The 22,648-nt window shown below is 58.9% G+C and overlaps 1 protein-coding gene across 2 annotated transcripts in view; it reads right to left on the bottom strand.

Annotated features, from left to right (window-relative positions):
• NTNG2 (netrin G2) overlaps window positions 1-22,648 on the bottom strand; it is a 68,482-nt gene that overhangs the window by 3,599 nt on the left and 42,235 nt on the right. The window contains exons 5-9 of one of the 2 annotated variants that reach the window (XM_032418851.1): window positions 10,850-11,022; window positions 7,798-7,824; window positions 1,732-1,964; window positions 866-941; window positions 147-314 (exon numbers count right to left, since the gene is read on the bottom strand). In XM_032418851.1, the coding sequence (XP_032274742.1) occupies window positions 147-314; window positions 866-941; window positions 1,732-1,964; window positions 7,798-7,824; window positions 10,850-11,022 (677 nt within the window). The remainder of the gene's footprint in view (window positions 1-146; window positions 315-865; window positions 942-1,731; window positions 1,965-7,797; window positions 7,825-10,849; window positions 11,023-22,648) is intronic. The other variant, XM_032418852.1, reaches the window with a different exon arrangement.

Genomic DNA, 22,648 nt, shown 5'->3' with positions numbered 1-22,648 from the left:
CCTTCCCTGCATGTCCTGGGACTGGTCTGTCCTCGCCCCGTGCCCCGCCCCGCCCCCGGCGCCCCCGCTCCGCTCCGCGCCCAGCCCCGCCCCCGGCGCCTACGCCCCGCCCCCGCCCCGCCCCGCGCCCAGCCCCGGCGCCTCACCTATGCACACGTTCTCGTCGTCCAGCTCGGCGGAGCCGTTGCGGTAGTAGCCCAGACGGCAGTGCTGGCAGTGCTGGCCTCGCGTGTTGTGCTTGCAGCTGACGCAGGTCACCACGTTTAGGAAGTCGATGTAGCTGCAGCGGTTGGAGTGGCCATAGCACTCACAGTCTGGGCCGGCCGAGCGTGAGAAACACCACGGGTCAGTGAGCCAAGGCAGACTGTGCCTTCCTGCCACCCCCTGCACCGTGTATTGGGGGAAACTGAGGCACGGGGCGAGGACAGACCAGTCCCAGGACATGCAGGGAAGGTGCCACGGGCCTCCAACACTTCTGTACCATCTGGGAGGAGGCAGGCGTGCCACCTTTGAGCCGGAGCGGGGACCAGTGTAGGCCCAGCCCCCAAGTTCCCACCTGGCCCTGGGGACAGGAACCCTGGGAGGGCCAGTGGACAGCCCCTGCCTGGCGGGGTGCCAGGGTGACGTGCTCTCGGAAGGATGGCTGCCCGATGCCGGGGTGATGGGAGATGATTCATGCAGGGAGGATGGGTCATGCAGCCAGTGTGAGCTCAGGAAGGACAGTGCCTGGGGTCACGGCGCTCACCACTGCACCCCCAGTGACTCAGGGAAGGAGAGATGCATGCACGGGTGCTGGGCAGATGGACTGGGCCAGGAGCTTCCTCCACATGCTGCTTTGGAAGATGCTTGGAAGGAAAACGCCCACCTGCTGGACCTTTTATTATTAGCCTGAGCTGTTCTGCAAATTTGATTGGCACCAGAGGGCCTCCTCTTGCACAGCCCTGAGAATGAATGCCATCTTAGGGTTTGTGCCCCGGGCATCTCGTTTTGCCTCCTGATCGTCTTGGCCTGGCTTCCGACTCTTACTGCCCGCACACGGCTCTGGCTCCACACCGAGGACAGGGATCTCTGTGCCGTCCTGCTGTCCCCTCCAGCCACCACCCCCCGCCCCGCCCCAGCTCCAGGGACTGGACGAGTCCCGTGACTGCCAGGGAAGGCATCCTGAAGGCATTGGGGCTTCACTCCCTGCCCCCACGAAGGCGGCCATCCCTTGGTGTCCCTCCTAAGGGCCTCAACATCTCCTTGAACAGGAAAGCCAATGTGGCTGCCCTTGAACAGGAAGGACGCTGGCCACCCTCCCGAAATGCCATCTGTGTATCTCTAGAGGACCCAACCTCCCTTTGTGATGGGAGAGGAAGGAATTGACGAGGCCTTGGTGGTCAAGGGCACGGGAGACCTTGGAGAAACGAGCCTTGGAGCTGTGCCCAGGAGGAGACAGCGGGCATGCCACACCTTGGGCCTCCTGGACCTGCCCCCTTCACCTGTCCCTCCAGGAACAATGAGAAGGTGAGGCATCCAAGTGTCTCAAGGAGTAGTGGCAGTGACCCCTGTGTCCCAGCTCTTGCTTCAACCGAGACGAGCCCCTTGGGCCACACCTCCCAGGGGGGCCAGGACAGGCTATTTCTGGTCGCTGCTCTGCCTGCCCCGGGCCTGCCCACTGTGCTTCTGACTCATACCTGCTCCCAGCTCCCTTGGGGAGGGAGAACTGAGGGAAGAGAGGCTCAGTTTCACCTTGACCCAGCTACTCCGGGAGGGTTTTCTGAGCCAGGCGTGGGTCCTCCATCCTGCATCATTGCTTTCCAGTGGAGGTGAGGGTAGAGGTGCTGGAGGAGGGCTGGTCCGGCCCGGGGCCTTCCTCTTACCTTGGAACTCTTCAATGGGCACCACTTGAGCCGATTTGGGCTTGAGCTGGAAAGGTTTGGAGGCCGGGGCAGGGGCAGGGGCGGTGGTGGAGGTGCCCACAGCTTGGAGAGATGAGAAATAAACTCCTTTGTCGCCATGGTCCAGCTGCCCAGGGCGGGCTGTCCGGGCCCAGGGAAGACCCAACAAAGGCTTCCACCGTGCCCTGGGCATGCGGCCTTGTCACCTGCTCAGTTGTGAGGGGACACAGCACATCCAGGAGCATGCAGAAACAGCCCTGCCTTTGGTGCCCCTTCGGAGACCACTTACACACTTGGCTGGATTAATTCTCCCACATTACTTCCCTAACCCCAGCATCCCCTGACAGCATGCAAGGTGCTTTGCTGAAACTGAGTGATTTTTTTTTTTTTTTTTAAAATTTTTGCAGATTTCTTTTTTCTCCCCGCTCCCCTCCCAAAACCCCTGTGCGCATCAAATCCACCGTTGACCGGGCCCCCGGCTCTTTCCCCTCCCCCCCGTGGGCCCCCCCCCCCCCCCCCCCGCTCCAGCCAAAGCGAGTCCTTTACTATTCACAAATTCCCTGCTTGCGGGTGTTGCGAGCCACAAGCAGACCGCGCCTGCCTTCCACGTCAGAACGCACCGCGGCCTGGCCCCACCTTTGTGAGTGAGCATGGCACTGTCCGGGCAGCAGAGTGGGCTCGGCGTCCCTCTGGGAGCCTGTGGTGCCCTAGTCGGTCCAGGGCAGGGGAGAGATGGTTCCAGGGGCTCCATCACCAGGGAGGATGCCCAACTCGAGACCCTCAGCAATTGTGGGTCCCGCTCCAGAAGTGCCTGCCAGCAGAGGGCGCTGAGAGCCCCGCTCACCGCTCACGAGGGGGGCCCGAGGTGTGGGGCCGGGGCTGTTGTCCAAGCAGGCATTAGGACTAATGTCCAGGGAGCAGGTGAGCTGGGATGGAAACAACCTCCCTTCCTGGAGAGTCAGACAAGGCCCTGTGTGCTTCCCGCGCATGTCCGTCTCTGGCTACGACGAGCCCACGCGTGTCTCCTCCCATCGCCGTGGGAGACGGAGGCTCCGGGCTAGGTATCAGTACCTTGTACGATGCCCCCTGCCCTGCTCACTGCCACCCCACCACCAAGCGTCTGCCCTAGCTGGTCGTGCACCTGGAATGCACTGTCTTCTTTCATCTGCCCATAGCCAGCCCCACGGTCTCGGTCTGACTGCCACCCAGCTCCTGCAGAAGTCCTGACTGACTCTGAGCTCCATCTCTGCCCCCCGGTGTCCTGTGGCTGGCAGTGGCAGGACAGGGTTCCTGCTACCAGGGCAGAGTCTCCACTTGGCTCCAAAGCCCTTGGGGGGAGTGAAGGATTCATAGGGGTTGGGCCTGGTGATATCACATTGGGCATCTCTAAGAAGGTGAGAGTTGGGGTGGGGGCAGGTAGAGCTCCAAGCCCCCCCTAGCTCCCATGGGCCCCCTCCCACCCCAGTCCCACCTGCTACCTCCACTAAAGAGGGAGGGGCCCGCGGTCTAAGGAGCTGTCCGGGGTGGGGGGTGGGGGGTCTAATGCCCGTGCAGGCCCTCCCCCCATACCTTCTGCACTGGAGGGCGTCTGGGGCCAGGGGGAGCTCTCCCCAAGGGGGGCAGCGGTAGATGGCCTGATCCACTCTTGGGGGAAAGAAGAGAAGAAACTCAGTTATGTGACAAGGTGGGGCTGGGGGGTCCTGGAGACACACTGAGGCATCACACACCCTTAGCAGCAGCAGCACGGTAAGAAGCGGCTCTGTCTACACTGGCCAAATAGAACTGGGTTCAAATCTACTGAAGAGGCAGCATCTACTTTACTGTAGCCTGTGGAGGGCACACGTGGACTTGAAGCCAGATAAGGGGAGTGGGGAGAGCCGGAGAATCTGCATGCTTTGGGCTGTCCTTTCCTCGGTGGGACACCTGATTTATATGACTTTTCTACTCTCCCTGTGTTGTCCCCGTTCCTACTGAGGGTAGACTTGGATCCGGTCCTGTGTCTGGGCCCAGACCTCTCTGTGCTGAAGTCCCTGGCTAATGACTGTAAAGGGGGACATGTGTCATCCAATGTGTCCAGAAGGGTCCTTGAAGGCTTCTTGTCCAATACCAATGTGGGGACTGGAGCCCCTCCACCATCTGGCCTACCCCCCAACCCATGGTTAGGACCCACTTTCACCAGGGACCCCAATGTGAGTCAGCCCCCAGTGCCACAGAGTCTATTTCCAAGACTGACGGGACACAGAGCAGGGGAAGCAGGCTGGGCTGATGAAGGCAAAGCACTGCTCTGTGCGCTGAATTTCAAAGGACAAACCCAGAGGGACAGGGGAGAAATCGGATTCTTTCCACTTCTTAAAGGGATTACGCACGATGCCGGTTGGTGGGGAGAAAAAGAAAATCTACCAGCTAAAAAGTGCAGGAGACTTTCCAGCTGGGAGCTGGGAGCCTTTGGACATCAAATTGACATTAATATGGTGCTCAATGAGAAGAGCCTGCAGGACCCAAATTGGCAAGGGCTTAATTAGAGCTGCAATAAAACCCGCCCTGAAGCCTTTTTGCTTTGGAGCCTTTCTCCCACCACCCTCTGCGGGTGAGGATTAAGGGTCTTGAGCAGCTTCTCCTGCCCAGCAACCCCTGCCCTCCAGACAGCTTGACATTGGCAGGAGGGGGAAACATCTGGGCCAGAGGTTCACAGGCCCAGCTGGACTCTGGCCAAAGAGCTGAAGCACCTGTTGGGAGACATGTGGGGGAGACTCAGGACCTTTCTGGGGGCTGGGATCTGGGGGCAAGAAAGACCCCTGGCTGGGCTCTCTGGGGCACGCTCAGGTGTGCGGGAAGAACATTCTCGAAATGGCCTGTGTCGTGTGCCAAGGCCAGATGGAGACCCCATCTGTTCCTTTGGAATCGGGGAGCTGCGCAAGCCGGGTCTTAAAGACGGCACCAGCTCACGGCCTCTGAGGCTGCGGGGCGGCAGCACTGGGTGGTGGAGCCCGGAAGCTAGTCTCGGAGTCAGTGAGCCCCGAGTTCGAATCCTGCCTGGGTGCCTTTGTAATCCTATTACCTTGAGCAGCTGCTTCTTTCTTTTTAAACAGCTTTATTGAAGTCTAGTTTACACACGATGAAACACAGCTGTTCCTTCCTAAGCCTTAACACCCTCACCTGTGGGACCAGGTGCTAATGGCCCCATCCCTCAGAGCTGTGAGCCCGGGGGGAAGTCCACACTCTGCCAACTGGAGAATTGTCATTATTAGTGGGGGTCCAGGTACACGGGGCCCAGGGCACAAGCTTCCGTTGCTAAGAGGAGTGACGTGGGCTGCTCGGGTCGCTGGCTGTCGGAGCGCCCCTTCTCGCCACTTGGGTCCTGGAGACCTCAAAATTCAAGCCCACCTCGCCTTGGCTCACTGCCCTGGCCTTGGACTCTCCTTACCTTCCAGCTTGCCCCACACCGCTTGCACCAAAGCAGAAGCATTCAGGGTTCCTCTGTGAGTGTGTGTGTGTGTGTGTGTGTGAGAGAGAGAGAGAGAGAGAGAGAGAGACAGAGAGGGCATCTGGTCTCCCACCCAGACGGGCTGCTGTTTGCACAGACACGGCACCCCCCATGGTGGGTTTTGCTCTCGTCTGTCCGTCACAGGCTCCGCACCAAGAAGCACAGGCCAAAGCTCAGGTGGCTGGGCCAGCTTCTGTCCTGGCATTCTCAGTGCGGACCCATCCTTCACCCCAAAGAGGATCCCTGGGCCAGGATGCTCCCCTGAAATCCCTGAGGCTCCTGACTAGCCCCTGCCGCCTGCAAATGCCTCCGGTGGAGGAGGGAGGAGGGCAGAAATAAAAAGAGCTGGGGTTGGTCACCCTCCGGGTCCCCTGGAGGAGTTAAGCAAGATGGCCCAGGAACGAGGGGGACTTTTCCACGGCATGCACCCAGGTGTGGAGAGGGCTGAGCCCCACTCCAGGCCAAGGTGGGGAGAGGCTGAGTGTGGATCCCTTCCCCAGCTGAAGGAGGGATTTCTGCCCATTGGAGACCTGGTCCGCCCCTCCCCGGGTCTGTGTGCAGAGAGAGGAAGGGTCATGGCTCTGCCCAAGGAGTGAGGAACCCCTGCCATCTCCTCTCTGCTGGGGCACACTGCTGAGGCACCCCTTCCCAGCTGGGACCAGGAAGAATTCCCTTGGACACATCCTCCTGGCACCCTCCGGGAAGAATGAGTCCTTTCAGACTCCCGGCATTTGCAGCGGGCAGGGACAGGTGAGCCCAGGGGGCCACCCAGCACCCCAGGCCTCAACTACACACCCATCCACCTTTGGAGGGGAATTAGAACCGGAGAGCAGGTGTTTCCAAGCCTGTCTGTCGCTGCAGACCCCTAAGAGTGGCTGCTCTGTCTGATGTGGGGCAGGATAGGATGCTGGCCCTGGCCTGGCCCTGCCCCACACACCCAGCCCAGAAAAGCTCAGCAGTCCCTCTTCTGAACAGCCCGGGCCCAGAGGTGCCCTTCTGCCTTGCTGATCGGAGGAGCTCGCCTTCCTGGCTAACGCTGCGCTGTCTACTCGCAGGGATCAGCTGCTGAGGAGGACCTGGAAGCAGAGCAATGTGGGGGCGGGGGTGTGTGGGGGGGTGGCAGGCCAGCTCCACGGGTCACTGAGGCAGGAGCTCCCCTGGGAGACAGGCTTTGGGTGAACTTCCTGTGGCCTCAGTGCCCCTGGGAACGTCCCCTTCCTTAGTCGCCCTGTCCTCTCGGCCATGCTGGTCTCGGGACCCTCCTGAGCAGTGTTTTGGGAGGCAGGGGGAGGAAGCATCGAGGGGCGTGAAGTGAGCCCCAGGTCCCCTGACTCGGGCCCAGTCACAGGTGGGCCCAGATGTCCTCGAGGCCCCTCAGCCCCACACTCTCGGCTCTAGGGTCTAATGTTCTCTAAGAGCCAAGCTGCAGCAGCAGGGCACATCACACACAGAGGCGGGGACGTGGTGGGAAGTGGGGAAGAGCAGGGCAGCTGGGCTGTCCCTGGGCACCCACCTGTGGGCTGAGGGGTGCTGGGGGCCTTGGGGGCCCGCCCAGTGGAAGTGGAGGGGGCGGGAGTGCTGGGGTCCCCTCTCATGGCCACAGTGGCCACAGGGGCTTTGGGGACGGGGTCTTTCCGGGGCCTGCCGACTCCTGGCAAGAGACGAGAAAGGCAAGAGGGTGGGGAGTTGGCAGGTGTGGGGGCGGCGCAGGGAAGCCACTTCCGGCCTCACTGAGGGGGCCGGCATCCCCTCCCGGGTCCACCTTCCTCTGGCACTGTCTCTGCCCCCTGGGTGTCCCAGCAGGGAGCAGCCCACGGTGGGCTGTGGCCCCCCTCGAGCATTTCTGAAACGTGAGGTGACCGCCGGCTAGTCCTCTGACCCTGGCAAGTCCTCTCCTGCTCACTCTAAAAGCTGCTGGCAGACCCCACCCGGGGGGAGGGTGCGGGGTGGGGGCAGGTACCGGAAGCACCTGCTTAGCTGGGGCCTGGCGCTGTGAACGCTGAGGACTCGCCAGCCTGCGGGTGCCCACGCCCCGCCTCCCTCCCGCGGTCTGCTCCCTCTGAGCCGCCCTGCAGGCAGCAGGATCCCGGCGTACCTGCCCCAGCCTCACGGACACACGCGTGCAGGCTGCCCCGAGCCAGGCAAACCGCACAGTCGGGGGGACTTCTGCCCCTGGCCAGGAAAAAGGGACCCCCATTCTTGCCCCGGAGGGGAGGGAGGCATGGGGAGTTCACCCAGGGCTTGCGGGGGCCCTTTCCAAAGCAGCACTGACCAGGAAGCTGGAGGGGAGAAATGTGGGAGGTGTGGGCTGAGGGCCACAGCCCAGGGGACGGGAGGGAGCGGGGAGAGGTGACGAAGTGAATGGGGTGCGGTTGGAGTCGTGCACTGGGGGCCCCGGTGGCCTTCCCCGGGGGGTGGACCGAGTGTACTTACTGCCAACAGCAGAGCCTGCCGCAGCACCTGGGGGGAGAGAAGGGGGGTCACAGGGCCTCCCCGCGGAGAGGGGCGCGGTGACAGGGCTGGGGGAGGGAGACCGGAGCCACGTGCCTGCGGGCTGGCCCCATTTATCCGGTTTCATCCTCAGGGCCGCCCTGAGAGGGAGGGGCCGCCTTAGCCCATTTTGCAGATGGAGAAACTGAGTCTCAAGAGCCATGACTGACCCCAGAGGACCCGCTGATAAGTGTCAAACACCCCACTGGGGGCTTCATATGCACCCTCGTCTCTGAGGTTAGACTCTCAGGCCCTCCCACGCAGGACAAGGAGGTGGGGGGGCCCTTCTTCGGGGGGCACTGGGGTGCCGGAGGACAGGAGGGGCACCGCGACAGGGGCAGACGGGATTCCTGGAGGCGCTGATGGAACTGGCCACCGGAGAGAAACCACAGTGTGTGCTCCCATCTGCGGAGATGTGGATTTGGCCGAGTGACTCACTGAAACAGAAGCGTAGCCGCTCCCGCGTGTGGACCGCTCACTGTATGCCAGGCACGTGCTAAGCGTGGCCCCCATGTGGCCCGTTTAGTCCTTGCCAAACCCCACAGGGGCTCTCAGGGTCCTGATTCTACAGTTCGGGGAAACAGGGCGCGGGGTAAAATGACCTGCCCAGGGCCACACAGCTGTGAGTGGAGGCCTTTCCGTGTGTGTCGGTGCCCCGGGGGGCTGAAGGAGGCCTAAGGTCAGGGGCTGACCAGGGAGTCTCAGGAAAGCAGGGTAAGAATCCTCAGGCCCGGAAGGAAGGAGCTGGTGCCAGCTTCCCCCTGAAGAAGAACAGAGGGTGAGGACGCCCCTCGGTGCCCGGGGGGGGGGGTGTGGACAGCAGGCTACGTGGCACACAGACCGCCCCCGAGTGAGCCCAGGGGACACCAGGGAGGCCCGGGACGATGATCTCACAGGGCCTTGTGTGGGGGGCGGGGTTTGGACTGGGTTAGGATTTGATTCTGAGGGCCCCAGGCAGGGGCACCCTGGTGAGGAGAGAGCCCTTTGCCTGCAGCGGGGAGGACAGGGAGGACGGGGAGGACGGACTAGCGGGGCCCGGGACGGGAGGGCCGCTCTTGCAGCAGTGAGGGAGGGGATGCAGAGACCGAGTGGGGGCAGTGGAGAGGAGCGGCAAGGAGGGGCGAGCGTCACGGGAGACCCCCACACTGGCAGCTTGGCCCCCTGGGTGTCGGTGCCATTACTGGGATAGGGACACGGTGGGGGCAAAATTAACCTGGGACTTGTTTCTGTCTGTGTCTTGGGGGCTGTTTTCTCCTGTTGTCCTAGAGAAGGCGGGGGTTCGTGTTAGGCTGAGGACACACAGCACCTCCAGCTTCATCTCTGCTCCGGGGGATTCCGGAGACACCCCTCCTTCCCGGGGTGGGGGACTCTGGAGAAGCAGGGACCAGCTCCAGGAGCTCCCCAGATGAAGGGGCTTCGCCTGCCCCTGCAGGACGGAGGGGAGAGGGTCCAGAGGCAAAGCCTGGTCTGTGCTCGCATGCGGGTGTCTGCCCACGGCCGGCTGGACAGAGGGTGGGCACCAGGGGTGGGCACCACGGTGTGGGGCCTGCAGTTCCGAGCTGGGCTGTGAGTCTGCCAGTGTCAGGAGACTTGGGCAGATCCTTCCAGGAGGCGGGGCAGAGAGCGGGGAGGAGGAGGCCCGCAGGACAGGTGAAGGGAGGCAGGCTGCCAGTCAGAGAGGGAGGTGACAGCCACTAAAGAAAGGGCTCAAACGATGGCTCCAACAAAGACATGGGTGGGGCACCTGGCGGGGAGGGAGCCGGGTGGGGCGGCTGTCAGCGCCCAGAGCTCTGGGTGCCTTTGAAGGCCCAGAGTGCCGGGAGCGCCTGGCAAGTCACCCCTTCAAAGGGCTGTCGCCCGGCACAGGCACGACAGGCCTGTCATGGCCTCGCTGTGAGGCTTTCAGCTTTGATCAGCCTAAAGTCACATAAATCTTTCACATCAGTGGAGGGAGGGCGTCAGTGGAGGGGCTCCCGCGAGGGTGCCCAGGCGGGCGGGTGGTCCCAGGGCAGGGGGCCGCCGCCCCCTCTGGCTTTGGAACCAGGCCCAGGGTTGGCCCGTTGCTTGCTGCTGGACCAGGGCTGCTGGGCCTCAGTTTGCTCGTCTGGAGAGCAGGGGAATCCCAATTCCACCCGTGGGGCAGCTGTGAGGGCTAAGGGAGAAGCGATGTATGAGTGCCTGGTGCAGCCTCTGTCAGAGAGTGGGGCAAGTGTCGGACCTCAGTGGTGTCGCTAGGGGGCTGGCCAGGGCGAGTCCTCCCTAGGGGCCAGCCCCGGCGCCTCCCCACGGCAGCTCGGGGGCTCTCTGGGATTTGTGATTTCATGAAAACATCCATGGATTATGCTGGAGGCCCCTGATGAGTGGGCCCCCCCGAAGGGTGTTCACGAGGCAGGCACGTGTGGGCGCACCCCGAGGAGCACTCCCCTGGCACGGGAAGGCTGGGCGGGAAGAGGGGACGGTGCAGAGAAAGGAGGCCGGGAGGCCGGAGGGGATCTCAGACCAGGGCCTCGAAGGACCCCTCTGTAAAGTGGGATAAAAGAGACCCCCTTCCAGGGGCGACTCTGAGGGTCAAGGGGGGCGGTGACCGCGCAGCACGCGGCGCCTGTGTGGCAGGTTGTAAATGCCCCGTAAGCGCTGGTTATGAGGGATGGTGCTGCTGGAGTCAGGGGTCTCCGCCACCCCCCTCCTGACACCCCGTGGTGCCTTCTCTCCAGCCTGCGGGGTCAAGCAGCGGAAGGACAGCAGGAAAGGTGCTGAGCAGCTCATCTCGGGTTTCCCTCGGCGCCCGGGGGGGGGGGGGGGGGGCGGCTTAGGTTTTGCAGGAGGCAGGTGTGCCGAGTAACAGGGGCTGCGAGTGTGCACACTTGTATTTGTGCACACGTTGGCACGCGTGTCTGTGCGTGTGCGTGCTCGTGTGTGTGTGTGGCCCACAGCCCCCAGGGTGGAGAGCAGGGAGGCCGCAGCCTCACTGGCCGGGGCCGGGGCAGGTACGTACACGCGTTGGGAGAGCCGTGGGGCAGCGGCAGGTAGGAGCCGGCGCGCCAGGACCGGGTGCGGAAGTTCCTCTTGCACTTGGCGCAGTCGGGGCCCGTGGTGTTGTGCTCACACTCACACTGCAGACTGCCCTCCCTCACGGAGCACAAGTTAGCGTGCAGGTTGCACTTGCACCTGGGGGGGCACAGAGGGCCAGAGAGGTCAGTGAACTCGTGGGCAGGTGGGCGCGGGACGGTGACCCTGGAGGCCTCCCGTCCAACCTGCTAGGACTCTCCTTTGGGACAAAACCTCCCTGATCGGCCTGCTCTTCAGAAAGCACCATTTCAACCCATTCCCAGGATAGAGCTGCCCCTGGAGCCCCTGCCGCCCGTCTCCTCCCGTCTGGTGGCACCTGCAGCGTTCTCCGACATCCCAGGACAGGGTGACAAGGTGACCTTGACCAGACGCTGTGTCCTAATCACCTTTGCTCTCGACCGAGACAGGCTGACAGGCAGCAAGCGCTGCTCACCAGCCCTCCCCGTGTAGACCCGGCCCCGGCCCAGGGCCACCCCTCAGCTCTCAGCCTCAGCCCACACCCACACCCTTGAGGGCAGATAGAGAGAACCCCGACTCCCAAACCCCGTCGGTTCATCCACACATGTATTATTCATTCATTCATTCAAATATTTATAGGCAACTCATTATTCTGAAATCCGGTAAATAAAGGGAGAGAATCAAGCATGTCCTCTCTGTCCTGTGTAAACTGTACCTCTGAGTAACCAACTGTGGATGAGGGAATGTTTCTTTCTATAGAAGCATCCCAGCTAATAACCGAAGAGGGAAGGATTAGAAGGTCGCCATGCAGCAGCCCTCCCTTCGCCAGTGGCCCGAGGCTCTGAGCGGCAGCCGCTGGCCATCGCACGGAGATGGCTGACCAGTGGAAGGACACACGGCACCCCGGCGGGGTCTCACCAAAACACACCGAACTTGAATCTGATCGAGCCTCCGCATCCGTCTACGAAATCCCAGGGAATACAGGGGCCAGAGACACACAGAACAACAGCAGCAGGACGCAGTCAGCCCCGTCCAGACGGAGGGGACCCCAGGGGTGACGAGCCAGCTCTCTACCAGCTGAAGGGCAGGGGGCAAAACCGATGGGGGGGGACCCAGATCAAGAGAAGCCTCAAAGGCATCAACTAATTGCAGGGCGAGGACCTCATCTGGATCTTGAGTCAAACAACTTCTAAACTCAAACCAATATTCATGAAACAATTGGAAATCCGAAGACTGACTGTATTTGATGATCTTAAATTAATGTTGACTAGATGTGGGGATGGTGGTGGGGTTACATTTTTTAAAGTCCTTCTACTTTCAGATACACACTGAAGTATTTACAGATGAAATGAACTGGGGTCTGGGGTTTGCTTCAAAATAACACGGAAAGGAAGAAGGTGGCGGGAGATGGGGATGAAACCAGAGAGACCACGAGTTGATAGCTGCCCAAGTCGGGGGACAGGTAAATGGCAGTCCTCTGTTTGCATGCATGTTGGAAATCCTCCATAAGAAAAAGAAAGCAAGAGTGCTCTAGGTTCTGATACGGGAAGATTTCCAAGGTATACAGTCAATATTTATAAAAAACAACTTGCAGAATAACGCGTTCAGTAGAATCCTGTTTTTGTTAAAATATGCAGAAACTATAGAGAGAGGGTACCTGTTACGTGCCAGGCTCTGGGCTGGGGAGCAGATCGTGGAATGGTCAACACAGCCGGTGGGGACCCTGCTCTGGCGGAGTATACAGTCTATCTAGTAGGGCAATGACTGAAACCAGTGATTGGGTTGAGTCCCGTGGAGCACGGGGACATGTTAGGGCAGTGAAGCCATTCCGTGTGACACGGTCATGGTGGAGGCAGGACACTGTGCATTGGTCCAAACCCACAGAGCTGACAGCACTGAGAGGGACCCGTGATGTAACCTATGGGCTCTGGTTCACGGTAACACACCATTGCTCATCACCTGTAACGAATTTACCACGCTGGTGCGAACAGTAATGACAGGGGGAGACGTGTACCCGGAGACAGGAGTATCGGCGACTCTCTCCACCATGGGCTCCAGCCTCTCTAAGCCTAAAACTGCTCCAAAACATGACGTCTATTAATTTGACCACAGTCATCGTGCAAATCTTTAATTAATGGCAATTGTTATAGGTGCCCAAGCATCATATAGGAGAGGGAATCATGGGGGGTCTTAACTTAGTCTTGGGGGAGCAGGATAGGCTTCCAGGAAGAACAGTTTTAAACTAAGGCCTGAAGGAGGATCAAGAGTTTGCCAGACAAGGAGGAGAGAACCTTCTGGAAAGAGGCAAGAACTGGAGGAAAGACCCTAGCCCCGCCCCTGGGGTCTGAGAGGAGCCCAGCGGGTGAGAGGAGGCCAGCCCAGGACACAGAGGCCGCTGGGAGGTTGGAGGCTGTCTGCCCTGGGGCATCGTTTATATCCCTGGGGCAGCTCCGTGCAGAATGCCCTGTCTGGGGCGCCAGAGCCAGGGAGGGGAGGTCAGGGAGAAAGCTGGGCGTCGGCTGGCAGCAGAGAACAGAGGCCTGGGCTCGGGTGGAGGCACGGAGGCTAGCCTGTGGTGTTCGGTTATGGCAGCCCCGGGCAGACTAATACATGTGTCTTCTGGTGACATTTAAAATACATATATCCACACCCAAATCACCAAGAGAAAATGTATCTGGGTATCAGCGTGATTGTCCTAGGTCGGGAAGGGATGGGCTGATACATGATTTTTATTTCCTTCTTTGTCACATTGCACATTTCCTACATTCTCTATCGTGAGCAGGTATTACGTGTATAAGCGGATGACAAATGTTATTTTAAACTGGGTGGTCAGGCCAGGGCGGGGAGGGTGGATGGCTGCCGAGCTCACACATGCCTTTCCTCTTGGAGGGGAGGTCCTCCAGGTCTCAGGGGGGCTGAGTGGGAAACCCTGCTCCAAGTCACACACCACCCGCGTTCGTGACTCGTTCTCGGGTCCAGGGATGTCTCCCGAATTCTCCGGAAGGGAATTCTGATGCAGACAAAGGCCCTGTCCTTGGTGTCAACAGATGCTGAAGCCTGTACTCTTTCTTACTCTCCAGCCGCCACCACCCCCTCTCCTTACAGCCTGGGCCCTGACCCTGTGGAGAATCTACTGCAGTGCAGAGCTGGGCTCCACAGCACATGAAGAAGCCTGTTCACTCTCTCTCCGGAGTTCCAATCCACAGCCACATAGGCCCAGTGGGCCTGCCGTGTGCTCAGCTCTTGGAAAGGCACAGGGGGATGGGCAGGCACCTGCTGGTGCTGGTGATGCTTCTTCCCGGGGAAACTAGACCCTAGAGCTAGTCCTTGGCAAAGAGAGGGCCTGTGCTTAACCTTACTGGTCAGCACGTATGATGCTCCCCTAATGCCCTCACGCCCTCCTCCCTGACCCCCCCCACACAGTGCCCGTTAGCAGATCACAGGCTCTGACAAGTCCTGCAGGAAAGAAACCTGTCTGACTTTGTCTAACAGAGTTTGTTTGCAAAATGAATTTGACCTCAGATTTTTTTTCCCTTCTGAATTCCTATTTAACATCCCACTGAGCTCGCTGGAGAGGAACACCCCAGCTGTGTGGAACCAGGAATGTACTCCATGCTTCTGGCCCGAGGACGGGATATTTTTAGGTATCAGCTACATAAAGAAAAGATTGCCATCTCAACTTTGGGTGATAACACTGACCTTGGCTTGTTAAAAATGCGTAAAGACCGGCTGAATCTGAGAAGCAGATTGTAATGATGGTAGCGGGGAGTTCAGGGTGTCAGAGATGGACAGGCCCATGGGGTCCAGGCTGGGGAGAAGCCAAGGCTGTGCAGTTACTCCAGACCCAAATCCCGACCCCGCTCTGCCCCAGTCCCCTGCTGGCCAGGCCCTCCCACAGGCCTCCTCTCCCAGAGGGTGTCTTGGCTTCTCCACCCTCCCTGGCTGAGCTCTGGAACGAGCCCGGTGTCTCCTCCACCGAAGAGAGAAGTTCCCTGTTGGGCACAGCTGCCAGGAGAAGCCCACATAGTAGGGGAAAGCCTCACCAGGGCTGGCACAGAAACGGAACGCAGTCAACGGAGGTGTTTCTTAGACTTGCTGATTTTGCAGGAAGGTCTGGGTGATACCGCCTCTGTGCACACAGGTGTGTGGAGCTTGGCCTCTCTGGCTCTCTCCTTGTGCTCTCCTGCTCTCTCTCTCTCTCTAGTCTCTCCAGGTCTCTCTGTCTCTCCCTCCCCATCTCTGTCCAGCATGTGTTCTGAGCTTGCTTTCCTCTGGACCTCGGCACATGCTGTTCCCTCCACTGGAGCATGCTGCCAGGCCCCGCCCCCCGTCTCCTAAAGCGAACCCCTGGGGGAAGCGTCAGGTTTGAGGCCAAATGTCACTTCTGCAGGGGAACTTTTCACAATCCCTGCTCCGTCAGCCCCTGTTACACCGTCCCTCATCCCCAATAAGCGTCAGCATCAGCACTGTCTCCCACGGTGGAGCGCACGATGTGACTGTAGGCGATGCATGCGTGAGCTATAAAACAATTTCGGGATTAGTATTTATTTTGAACACACAGTATTTTTTTTTTAAGTGACAATCTCATCAGACCTGGGATCTTAAAAATATTATCGCCTACGTGAAGCAAGGAAGTATATTCACTTAAAGCAACTATTAAGCAAGTAAATTAATAATATGGGATATCCACATGCACGAGAATGAAGTCACACCATAAACAGAAATTAACTCAAAATGGATCAAAGACCTATATGTAAAAGCTAAAACTAGAAAAACGGAAACATACAGGCAAATCTCTGTGACTTTGGGTGAAGCGGTGGTTTCTTATCCAAGACGCCCAAAGCACAGACGACAGAAGAGAAAAAATGTATACACTGGATTTTATCAAAATTAAAAACCTGTGTGTGTCAAAGGCCACAGTCAAGAAAGTGAAAAGACAATTCATAGAATGGGAGAAAATGTTGCAACTTAGATCTAGACTACATAATGAACTCTGCACCTCAGTAATAAAAAACATAACCCAGTTTTTAAAATGGTGAAAGGATCTGCATAGACCTTTCCCCAAGAAAGACACACACATGGCCAACAAGACCGTGACAAGATGCTCAGCATCATTAACCGTCAGCCAAATACAAATCAGAATTACTGCGAGTTACCCCTCCAGGTGCATCTTAGGATGGTTATCAAAAACACAGATAATAACAAGCGTTGGTAAGGATGTGGGGAAACTGAAACCCTTATACGCTGCTGGTGGGAAGGTAAAATGGTGCGGTTGCTTTGGGAGGCAGTCTGGTGGTTCCTTGCAAGACTCAACACGGAGTTAATCCAGCAACAACACGTGACCCAGCGATCCCACCCGTAGTAGGTATACACCCAGGAGAAACGAGAGCATGCCCACACACAACATGTGTGCATGGATGTTCATAGCAGCCACCTTCACAGTAGCCGAAAAGTAGAAACAACCCAAGTGTTCATCAACAGAAAAGCAGAATACATACAATGGAATATTATTGGGCCATAAAAGGGAATGGAGTCGTGACACCTGCTACAGCATGGATGAACCTGGAAAGCATGATGCTAAGCAAAAAAAAAAAAAGCCAGACACAAAAGGGCAAATGCTGTTTGATTCCATTTATAGGAAATGTCCAGATTAGGCAAATCCACAGAGACAGAAAGTAGATTAGTGTTTGCCGGGGGCTGGGGGGAGGAGAGCAGGGATTCTTTTTAAGGTGATGAAAATGTTCGAAAGCCTGACCGTGGGGATGGGTGCATGCATCTGTGAGTAGATTAAAGCCATTGAACTGTACACTTTAAATGGGTGTGTTGTGTGGTATGTAAATTGTATCTCAGTAAGCTGTTAAATGAATGAATGATAATTGGGATATGGAAAGTCGTGAAGGGGTTACCTAAGTGACAGGGTTTTATTATAATCTCTCTCCTAGAAACCTTCCGAGGTTTGTTTTACTCTTTGTATCAACCTATCGCGCTGCACCTTAAAGAAGGCTGCTGGCTGAGTATGACTGACACGTGGCACCATTCTGAGAGCTCCATGAAATAGCACACGGGCCTTTCCCAGCAATCCTATGAACGACATACCATTATTATAGCCATTGAGCAGATGGGGAAACTGAGGCCCGGGACGGGGAAGTGAACTGCCCGACGCCCCCCAGCCGGGAAGGGGCAGAAGCTGGGACTTGAACCAAGGCAGCCCCAATGCCGGAGCTCACACTCGATGCCTGAACTCCCTGGTGGCCAGTGGGGGCGGGGGTACCACGGAGCTCCAGAGTCCCAGTTTTGTCACCTGCTCACCCCAAGGCTGTCATGAGAATCGGTGGCGTTGGGCACCCGTGAGTGAGGGAATAAATGAATGGACAAAGTAATGCACCTGCCACATGACTATCCGCACACATAGGGTGGCCGAAGCCAAAGCCCCCGCACACGCAGCCACCATCCAGGGTCTGTGCCCCTTCCTCCTGCCTTTCCTGGTGATGGCAAGATGGTAGCCCTGGCCCCTGGTTGCACCAGCCTGGGATGTTTGGCCTCCTACTGTGTGACCTCAGGAAGGTTGCGGAACTTCCCACGGCTCAGTTTCCAATCTGTAAAATAGGATGGCAGGGGCACCTGCCCCCCAGGGTTGCTGTAAGACGTAACTGGGATGTGGTCTAGGAAGGACTTGCTCAGTGCTTAGAAGCGCTTCACAAGTGTTAGCGTCCTGTTGGTTTCCTCATTCCTTAGACTTCTGAGCTCCTGGAGACAGGGATCTTGAGAGCCTTCCAGGAATGAATGCGCCAACTCTTCACAAGAGCCTTACGAAGCGTATATTACTATCATCTCCGTTTTACAGCTAAGGAAATGAGGCACAGAGAAGGGAAGTGAGTTGCCCAAGGCCACACAGCTGGTGAGCCCCACTTTAGGAAGGGCCACAAGCAGGCAGGGGGCCGTGGCCTGGAGAGCGTCGGGACTGGCTGTCAGACAGACATGGGCCCAGAGGAGAGCAACCCACCCACAGTCCCCCAGACACAGGCACGTCCCTCCCCGCCCTCCCTCAGGCTACCTCCTGTCCATCTGGGATTTCTCTTCACTATTCCAGAAGGCCCTTGGGAGATGAAATAAATAAAAAAATAAGCGAGCATATATCAATAATTTATTGAGCACTCATATGTGGACAGGCGCTGTGCAACGTGCGTTGTTAACCTGTGAAACCCAGAAGGCACACTCCCCCAACGCCGCAGGTGAGGATGCTGGATTCTAGTAGGTCACGTGACAGTAACTCACTCCAGGTCTCTGGGTGGTGGATAGGCGGGATTTGAACTCAGGGCTGTCGGGTGCTCGAGATGGACCTCATAGCCGCTTTCCTACCTCACGGCTCTTGGAGCTCGCCTTCTGCTGACAGCACAGAGATGACCAAGGCCAGGGGAGGGGACACAAGGCTGTGCCCCTGCCCACAGCCTTCGCAATTCTGACCTTGCCTGGCTTTGGCCCAGAAAACGGGCAGCCACAGAAGAAAGAAGCCCCTTTGCCACCTTCCCTCCCAGCACTAGCTTCTGCCTGTGTGCACGCCTGGGTGGGTGGTTGCCCCTCCAGCCCGAATGCTTCTCCTGCATCCATGGGATCAATTTTCCCAAGGAATTGCTTTTTGAATTTGACCTTTGAGAACCATCAATCTCACCAGAGAACCATCACCTGAGCCACCTGACCCCGCTACACAGCACTTTCCAGCCCATCCATCAGGAAGCATTATTTGATAATGAACAGGGACAGTGTGAGGCCGGCCAGCCCCAGGGGGCCTGCCGCAGGCTAGCGGACGCTCCCAGCCCACCCGGACCTGCTGCCCCTCGCACCCCGGCCCCATCTCAGAGTCCCAGGCTTTAAGTCCTATTGACAAAGCAGGAGCGGCTCCATGAGAGACAGAGAGAGGCGGAGAGGAGAGAGAGAGAGAGGGAGAAAGAGGGAGAGAGGGAGAGAGAGGGGACAGGGAGGGAGAGGGAGGGCCAGAGGGAGAGGGACAGGAGGAGAAGTGCTGAGTCAGCAGCCAGACTCTCGCCCCGGCCCTGCTCCTAATTTGCTGGGTGACCTTGAGCAAGTCACTGCTCTGGGACTCAGACCTTTCCTTTGCAACTTGCAAGGGTTGAATTACACCTGAGATTTTCAATTTTGCTGTTTCATTGCTCGCAAGTGCCTGACGCCCTGCCTGGCCCACGGTGGGCTCTCGGCGTCTGTTGAATGAATGAGTGAGCTCATGGCAGCACCGGGCGCAGAGCGGCTGCTCAGGTAACAGGCAGGCGGTGTCACGGCTGGAGCAGCGCCTGGGGCAGGTGACCAGCCTCAGGGCGCTAGTCTCCCCTCTGACGGGCCGTTGGGAGGGAGGGGCGCCCTTAGGTGGGGGCCACTGCATGGGGTCCGGCACAGATCAAGCACTGCACAGATCGCCAACGGCCGAGAGGTCACGGAGGTGGGAGTGGGGGTTCCTAGGAATGAAGACTGGCCTTACCCTTACCTGGCAGCCCCCAGGTGCCCAGCCCGAGACAGGCCCCCTCGTCTGTCAACATCCTACACCAGAGCCTGTCTGTGACCAGCAGCTCCCAGATCAGCCTGCCTGTCCTCCAGGCCCTGGGGGTCCCCACCGGGGGACACACACAGTCATCCCAGAGCCACTTTCCTGAGGAGACACATCTGGCAAATAAAAGTTTAGGGTGCCTGGTTAAATTTGAATTTCAGGTAAACAATGAATAGGTTTTTAGTATAAGTATATCCCATGACCTATGTGGGACATACTTACACTAAAAAATTTTGTTGTTTATCTGAAATTCAAATTTACCTGGGCATTTTCTCTGGCAGCCTCACCTGCCACCCCTGCTCGTGGACACGGCTGATCATGGCCTTCCAGCCCAACCCCTGACCCCTCTTGAGGCCTGGCATGGGCTGTACCCCCTTGCCCACTGGAAGCTGGCCCTGCTGCCCGCCCTCCAGACAGAGGGCCTCAGCCCCCTTCTCAAGTCAATGAGTCCCTAATGAGCCCCCGGGGACAGCAACTGTCTGCAGGTGGGGCCAGGCCTCACCTCCAGGGGAAGGCCATCCCAGACAACCCCAGTTCTCGGGGACCGTGCTCTGCTCCTGCCAAGAGGCGACTGGCACGCCGACATCACCCCCTCCTGTCCACCTGCAGGGCCTGGCTGGGGCCTCGGCAGCCGCACGACCGTAGGGACTGCAGGGCCACCAGCCCCGGCCAGGCCAGAGCGTGCCCTGCCCTGCAGGGAGGGCGGGTGGCACCCGGGAGCTGCCGGCGGGAGCGCCATCTGGCTACGGGCCTGGCACCAGGGCTCCACGAAAATCGTGAGCGGGCCCTTCCCTCCTTGGGGCGAGAGGAGCGGGTGTTTGGAGCGCCTCCCAGACAGGAGGGCGGGAGGAATGTAGGTCAATGCCTGGCAGCCGGAAAGAGTGATGTCATCGCTCCTGGGCAGGAAGGGGGCGATGAGAGAGAGAGAGAGGGAGGGAGGGAGGGAGAGAGACGGGTGCTGGAGCCCGCAGGGAGGAGGGGCCCAGGGCTGGCTCCCCTCCAAGGTCAAACCCACCAGGATTTCAGGATATTTGCAGGGACGCCTTGGACATGGGGCACACAGGGGGGCTCAAGGGAGAGCCCAGGGCCCTGGTGGTTCTTGGTAACGCATCTTCTCTGCCTGGCGTCCCCCCAGTTGGCCGCTGGTCCGTGTGTGGAACGGAGAGTGGACTTGCGTGTTCCCAACACCCTGAAAGCTGGAGCTGTTGGGGACAGCGACTATTTTTAAGCAACCGTGGTATCTGCCCATTTCTCTGCCAGATAGAACCTGTTCCTTTGGGTAAAGGCGGTTCTGTTTTCCGGGAGACATTTCAATGGGCTGCTGGGTTTAGAGGGAAGCTCACCCCAAGCCTGTGCTGGCCTGGGTGTGGCGGCACAAGAGGGTGGACACAGGCTTGCAGGACGAGGGAGACGGTGACAGCCACAAGGGAACTTCCCTCATGGAGGGGCTCACGCTTCAGGGCTGGGGTCTGCACTCCAAGGAGGGAGGATGTGGCCTTGGGAGGGGGCTGGGGCTCCCTGGAGGGGGGGGCTTCCCCTCCCAGCCAGCAGGTGGCCATGGAAATGGCTGGGTCTCAAGGGGCTGCTGGCCAAAGGTCATCCTTTGAAGTGTTCTTTCTCTCCCCACAGGGAACACCATGGCCTGGGGGCCTCAGGCCTTTTTGGGGGGGGATGAAGGGAGAGGACTGTCCTCGGCTGGGGCTCAGCAGTATGGAGGGATGGGCAGCTGTTGCAGAAGCAAGCAATGGTCAGGAGGAAAGCTTAGGGATCCAGCTGGATCAAGAGTTGACAAGAGACCAGCAGGACACAGTAGGGACGGTGGGAAGGGGAACCCAGTAAAATGCTGGACTTTTCCAGTGAATTAGTGGAAGGAGGCAGGGCTGGGTACGGGAGGGAGGGAAGGGGGCTCCCGGGTGCCGGGGACTCCAGAAGGCGGGACCCCGGCAGCGAGGGGTCTGGCTCTCTCAGGGGAAGGTGGATAAATGCTGGTGGCCACTCCTCCTGGAACGTGGTCAGACCGGCAATTGAGTTCATTGGCTAAATCAAATTTGGGCTTCTGTGCGAAGTCCTTTTATATTAAGTGCTTTAACGTACATCACCTCCTCCAGACTACTGATAAATCTTATTACCCATTATAAAGCCAGAGGCTGCCTCCCAGCCACCGGGAGAGGCTGGTGGAAGGGCGCTGGTGGGTCCGAGTGTGTGGCTTGGGCACAGTGGGTATGGCCAGGGAGGGCCTGGAAAGGCCACCCCCCCCCCCACAAGCCTGGCCAGGCTGTTGACTGAAGCCAGATCCGTGTCTCCCCCGCACCTCGTGAGAGGCCCTGGTGCCCTGGAGGGAGGGCCAGGCCTGGGTGATCGGCGTTGCTGGGTGCGATGGTGGGCGGGTGAGCAGCAACAGGGTGGGTGTTAGCAAGCCCAACTGGCTTGGTCTCCCTGTCTCCGAGCTGCTAACATGCCACTCCCTTCCTGCTCTGCAAGGAGCTACTGATGGTAAGCTCGTTTACTCATGGATGAATGAGCGAAAGAATTCAATAAACACACAGCATGCCCACCTGGTCCCCGGTGTCAGCCTCACTGGGGGAACAAGCCAGACCCGACTCAGCTCAGCGCCTGGGGCGGGGCCGGGGGCAAGGGGTCAGAGGTGTCCACGCGTGGCCACCGTGGCTGTGACAGAGAGTGGGACTGCCACACTCCGTGAAGGCCAGAGCGGGGCACAGAGGGGTGGCTGCCCAGGTCTCCAGCCTTCGGGAGCCCCAGAGACAGGCCGTCTGAGCCAAGCCCGAGGGAGGAAGAACCTGCCAAACAGGAGGGCAGGGAGGGCTGGGTTGTGCTCCAGGCAGAAGGAACAGCCCAGAGGCAAGTTAAAGGGACCCACCGTCCGGGCCCCAGGTCTGCAAGGCCTCAGAGCCCAGGCTGCCGAAGGAGGGGAGAGCAGAGCTGCAGAGTGTGGACTTGATTCTAGGGGCGGTGGGAAGCCACTGAGGGGAAGGGACATGGCTGGACTTGTGTTTGGGAAAAAAGCCTCTGCACGGAAGGGGCAAGACTAAAGAGAGAAGCCAGTCATCTCCCCAGGTGAAATCCTGGCGCCGGTGGTGCCGCTCTCTGGGGGGCAGGAGGGTGACGGGAGTCCATGTAAGGAACCTGCTCAGGCAGGGAGTTGGGTGGGAGGCCTGGGTAGGAATCCAGAGGGAGGGCATGGCCCCACAG

Source organism: Phoca vitulina, unplaced genomic scaffold (assembly GCF_004348235.1).
Source record: "Phoca vitulina isolate PV1807 unplaced genomic scaffold, GSC_HSeal_1.0 scaffold21, whole genome shotgun sequence".
NCBI lineage: Eukaryota > Metazoa > Chordata > Mammalia > Carnivora > Phocidae > Phoca > Phoca vitulina.
The sequence above is the reverse complement of the archived record's forward strand: the minus strand, read 5'-3'. Positions and strand labels throughout refer to the sequence as shown.